The sequence below is a fragment of the Salmo trutta genome, chromosome 3 (assembly GCF_901001165.1).
Source record: "Salmo trutta chromosome 3, fSalTru1.1, whole genome shotgun sequence".
Lineage (NCBI taxonomy): Eukaryota > Metazoa > Chordata > Actinopteri > Salmoniformes > Salmonidae > Salmo > Salmo trutta.
In genome coordinates, this window is record NC_042959.1 from 46688164 (window position 1) to 46694163 (window position 6000).

At 42.8% G+C, this 6000-nt stretch overlaps 1 protein-coding gene across 1 annotated transcript; it reads left to right on the forward strand.

The window, feature by feature from the left end:
* The first annotated feature begins 3535 nt into the window (after window positions 1-3535).
* On the forward strand, window positions 3536-5506 carry LOC115176253 (nuclear receptor subfamily 0 group B member 2). The gene is made up of 2 exons (XM_029736147.1): window positions 3536-4398; window positions 4713-5506. Exons 1-2 carry the CDS (start codon window positions 3867-3869, stop codon window positions 4952-4954), a joined length of 774 nt encoding a protein of 257 aa, XP_029592007.1. The 5' UTR covers window positions 3536-3866; the 3' UTR covers window positions 4955-5506.
* The last annotated feature ends 494 nt before the right edge of the window (window positions 5507-6000 follow it).

Sequence of the window (6000 nt, forward strand, 5' to 3'; positions counted from 1 at the left end):
CGTGGGAATCTAACCCACAACCCTGGCGTTGCAAACACCATGCTCTACCAACTGAGCCACACGGGACCTCATACCTCCCTGTGCAGACTGTAACAGGTTATTGCCAGAGAAATGTTGTCTATCTTAAATTCAGTTTCCTTTTTAGCCAATTTGTCTCATCGTCCTTACTCAATAAGGACTATATCTAAAATTATGGATTTCAAGTCAGATGCACACCAATTATACACACCACTCCACCAATGTATTTTGGCAACCACATCTTGCATCAACAACATCTTGGGTGAGGGCTGGCCTCCGGCGAGCTACTCAATTTGTTATGGTGGAGAGGTTGAGGTGTTTGGCCTAGTGCGAGTGGTGGAATCAGGGTGGATCCTCTTTGGTAGGGTGAATCCTCTTTCCACACCCTCCTCTAAAATCCTCCCAGCCAAGTCCATGGGCCAAATCCCCTTCCCTTCTGAAATTCAGGTCTAGGTGTACCCCGACAAAATCGTAATTCGTCCAAATAATCATTGATGCAAAAACCAGCACACCGGTAGAAGAGTTCTTCATAACCCTCATACCCCACAAACGTAACATGTTGATGTTTTTTCGTCTGTTTGGATAGACTCCTCAAAATACACCAATGGGCACCGTCTCATGTCAGAATTATGTGACTAAAAGTGGAAGTCATGCAAGCATTCAGGTGACTGGCGATACCATTGGCGGCCTGCACCTGCAATCTCTTTATTGCAGTTGTTCAGCTCATGACCTTGACCTTGACTACTTTCAGCAGGAAATCTCTGATTTAGACATTTTGATAGCTACGAAACAGTATTTGAAAGTTGAAACAGTGTATCAGAGACTCTAGCTTGATAAAATATTATAAAAAGTATAAAAGATATTGAAGCAATAGTGTTGTGTTAACCAGGGTTCCCCTACTACGCCTCCTTACCCAAAACACATGCAGTGCCTTCGGAAAGTATTCAGACCCCTTGATTTTTTTTTACATTACAGCCTTATTCTAAAATGGATTAAATTGTTTACCTACACACAATACCCCGTAATGACAAAGCGAAAACAGGTTTTTAGAAATGTTTGCTTATTTATTCAAAATAAAAAACAAAAATACCTTATTTACATACGTATTCAGACCCTTTGTTATGAGACTCGAAATTGAGCTCAACTGCATCTTGTTTTTTTTTATCATACTTGAGATGTTTCTACAACTTGATTGGAGTCTACCTGTGGTAAATTCAATTGATTGGACATGATTTGGAAAGTCACACACCTGTCTATATAAGGTCCCACGGTTGACAGTGCATGTCTGAGCAAAAGCCAAGCCATGAGGTCGAAGGAATTTTCCGTAGAGCTCCGAGACTGGATTGTGTCAAGGCACAGATCTGGGGAAAGGTACCAAAAATGGCTGCAGCATTGAAGGTCCACAAGAACACAACGTCCTCCATCATTCTTAAATGGAAGAAGTTTGGAACCACCAAGACTCTTCCTAGAGCTGGCCGCCTAGCAAAACTGAGCAATCGGGGGAGAAGGGCCTTGGTCAGGTAGGTGACCAAGAACCCAGCCGTCTAAGGCGGTCTAAAGCAATGCATCATGTCGGGAGGAAACCTGGCACCATCCTTACGGTGAATCATGGTGGTGGCAGCATCATGCTGTGGGGATGTTTTTCAGCGGCAGGGACTGGGAGACTAGTCAGGATCGAGGGAAAGATGAACGGAGCAAAGTACAGAGAGATCCTTTATGAAAACCTGCTCCAAAGCGCTCAAGACCTGAGACTGGGGCGAAGGTTCACCTTCCAACAGGACAACAACCCTAAGCACACAGCCAAGACAACGCAGGAGTGGCTTCGGGACAAGTCTCTGAATGTCATTGAGTGGCCCAGCCAGTACGCGGACTTGAACCCAATCGAACATCTCTGGAGAGACCTGAAAATAGCTGTGCAGCGACGCTCTCCATCCAACCTGACAGAGCTTGAGAGGATCTGCAGAGAAGAATGGGAAAAACTCCCCAAATAGACATTGGCTGGCTTGTAGCGTCATACCCAAGACTCGATGCTGTAATCACTGCCAAAGATGCTTCAACAAAGTACTGAGTAAAGGGTCTGAATACTTATGTAAATGTGATATTTCAGTTTAACTTTTTTAGTACATGTGCAAACATTTCAAAAAATATGTTTTTGCTTTGTCATTATGGGGTATTGGGTGTAGATTGAGGAGGAAAAAACAATTTAATCACTTTTAGAATGAAGCTGTAACGTAACAAAATGTAGAAAAATTCAAGGGGTCTGAATACTTTCCAAGTATTCAATACTTTCCAAGTATTCAATACTTTCCACACATGCTCACATCCTGTTAATTTATCAGACTAATAAAGTACTCAGCTTATCTGGTTCAAACCTCTGTGCTAGGCACTGCAAAGATAACAAACCATATCCACCAATTTTTCACTATCTAATCAATGGCATGGGGTTGTTCAATGACAGACATGTTTAAAATCTATCAATTGATTGTTTAAGTTCAGAGAGACAAATAATCATGTTTTTTTGGCAAAACGCTTAAAATATATTTACATACTTTAAATGGTTGAGTTGGTTGAAACCAGAGATAGAATCTTGATCTTGTGGTTTTGGTCTTGAGATCACACAATGCCACATACGGTAAATGTGGTCTTGGTATTGGTCACTGGGTCTGGGTCCCAGCATCAATGTTCAGGTCTAGGTTGGATCTCAGATTCATGGTCCCAGACCATAGTTAGTCTCTCAACTCGTGTGGTCAAGATATCTCTTGTCAGAGTTATGTGACTAAAAGTAGTGACACAACACAAAAGTGTCAGGGCACCTTGCTTTTTGTGGAAACCGGATGGGACGCCTTCAGATTGGCCTTGCTCTGTGTCTCGTTCTGGATCTTGTTCTTTCCACATTTTAACTGGTCTTGGGCTTGTCAGGCTCTCGATACACTTGGTCTGGATTTCAGTCTCAAGAGTTTGGTTCTTGGTGTGGGTCTCAAAAGGTTGCGTATTGGTTTAGTCGGGGTCTGGTATTAGTTTGGGTATCGAGAAGTCTGCTGGACAGATTTGCCCAGAAAACACATTATTGGTGAGACAGGCTTCTGAGTCAGTGTGGAAAATTCGGTGGGGACACGTGACTGGGATCAGAGTTTAGGGCAGAAGGGCTGTAGCTTCCAAATCCACACTGAATTCCACCAAGTTTCACTATTATTCCGTCTGTCATTCCTGGCATTATATACAACGAATCTGTAAGCTTTTGTTCAATGTAAGATGTAATGTAACGTCATTTTTATCCAATAAATCCATTCGGGTATGCAGGCCTACTGTTTTTGGTATATTTAGCCCTTTGGAAGCCTGAACTAAACTAAAGGTTGGGTACATCTCTCAAGGACTTAGCTGACAGGTCAGTGCTCCCTTACCTGTTTACATTGGCCCGTGTCCAGCTTAGGTGTGAGCTGGCAATGAGCGGAGCTATATACAGTGTGCTTGAGTACTCCCACAGTCCTTGGTAGCTTGGTACAGCCTGGGGTAATGACAGAGTCACACAGATTAGGCTTACCCCGCCCGATATGGATATGCTCTATCCATTGGTTTTCAATAAGAATACCTTATCTGCTCTTTAGGGGACGCCGTCAGTCGAGTTGTCTGCTCTTTAGGGGATCTTTGTTTTTCGCCGAGGACGTATTGACAGGTCAAGGTGCACGAGTTTAGCTCAGTGGGTTGGCCTTATAAATAGAAGCACGGTGTAAGGCATCCGCACAACCACACGCCACCTCAACAAGAGCCTGTCTTGGTAGGACAAGAACATTTGAATGTATTTCAGCTTTTGATTTTGTTTTTGAGAGTTTGTTCTGTATCTCATCAAAATGGATAACGCATGTCAATGTACAGATTACAATGACAGGCAGTCAAATGCTATCCTTTACAACATCCTCAATCAAGAAAATTCCAAGTCAAGCCACAACAACCTGAACTACAACTTGATACCTCCTAGATGCAACTGCGAGATGCGAAGGACAGTGTGCTTGAAAAGTCCAGCAGACATTTGCCAAGAGGCATCGGGAGTGCTGGTGAAAACAATTCACTTTATGAAGAACGTACCTGCTTTCAACCAACTCCCAAAGAACGATCAACTATCGCTCCTCCAAAGTTGCTGGGTGCCACTCTTTATTTTGGGTCTGGCCCAGGAAGGCATGAACTTTGACGTCATCGACACCCCTGCCAATAGCATGCTGAAAAGAATCCTCTTGAATTCTCAAGATAGCTCAGAGACGGAAAGAGAGCAGCCCACATTGGCTGGTGTGAACAAACTCAAGTCATGCCTCAAAAAGTTCTGGAGTCTGGATTTAAGTCCAAAGGAGTACGCATACCTCAAGGGCACCATGATATTTAACCCAGGTGAGGTTTGCCTTAAAGCTTCAATATTTACACCAGCCAATGGAAGTGTCTGTTCGGTAGGGATTTTACGTCCTCACAGTTGCTTGATGATCTAATAAACCTCCCTACATACAGAATTCAAACATTAAATAAGACTTGTTAAGGGCTTGTCCACACACGCAATAAAACATAAAATACTTTCAGTGAATCCAGCTGACCAGTAGGTTTACAAAAATCAATTGCAATATCATATATAACTGAACAGTACTGTACTGTACCACTGTGTATAAAATGTAGCTTGTCCACTCATGATACATTTCTGTCCTCCTCAACAGATGTGAAAGACCTAAAGGCAGCTCTATTCGTGGAGGGCTTACAGCAGGAGGCTCAGCATGCTCTGAGGGAGGTGGTCCAACCACTCCACCCTGGGGACCGAAGCCGCTTTGCTCATATCCTGCTCGCGGCGTCCATGCTCAAGACCATCACACCCAACCTCATCACCGAGCTCTTCTTCCGTCATGTCATTGGCCAAGCAGATCTACTGGACTTCCTGGTCGATATGCTCTTCAGCAGGTAGCTACTGCAAGGCTGATATACAGAGACCTGATATAATTTCCCACTGGGACAATAAAGTTGAAACTTGAACTTGAGGGGTTTGGGCTCCCACTGTGAGGGATATTGAGTCCCCGGGACTGAGTTGGGGTGTCTGGTCATGTGGTGAAGAGATTGACAAATAAGAGCTCGTTATAAGGGGAAACAAAATAAATGTGTATTCTTTATTCCCAGTAATAAATGTCTGACCAAATAGGAAAATATTTTTTTTCTCTGGAAAATATGAGAACAGTTTGCTATTGTTTACATCCAACTATGAATTAGCAACATTTACTGTATATTAGCAACATTTTTGGTAGAAAATTGAGGTCACAATGGCTGGTAGTTATAACAGACATTTTACTGGTTATATCAGACAGGCTACACTACGGTCTACAATACACATTCCTTAAAATCATGTATATTTTGCAGAATACCGTTTAGATACATTGTTTGTCTTCTGTATGTTTGCATGAAAAATGTAAATCATTTCTGGAACTGCCTCCAGAATATTTTCTATAAATATATTTTGATACAATTATTGGGTTATGTCTTTACAATTTGGAATATGGTTTGCGAGACAAGAATACAAACAGCGTTAGCCAAGCCACAGTAGATTAAACGTCTCCTGTTCAAGAGGTCTATATTGCAGCTGGCATTGCCATTCAAGGAGCTCTTCAAGCTCAAGTTAAACATCTCTCTTCTAGTAGTAACTACTAATAAGCAGCGCACTGGAATAATATGGGCAGAATTCGAAGCCCACATCCTCCCCCCTAATCATTGGGTTAGAGTGTATCTGTGTTGGGAGTTGGGAGTGAGTGGAGTGGAGCATCAGTGATGTTTTCATACATAGACAAGGCATACATAGTACTCCTCAAGTTTACAACTTCCTGCTCCAGTTCCTGCTGATTCATATTGTGTTTGAACCCAAGTTACAGCAAGCTTTATCTGTATTACCTCACTGGTACAGAGGGCACTTTGGAAGGTGGTTTACCAGCTGGGTGCCCTGTACCGTCATCTTGCTGCCTCTCT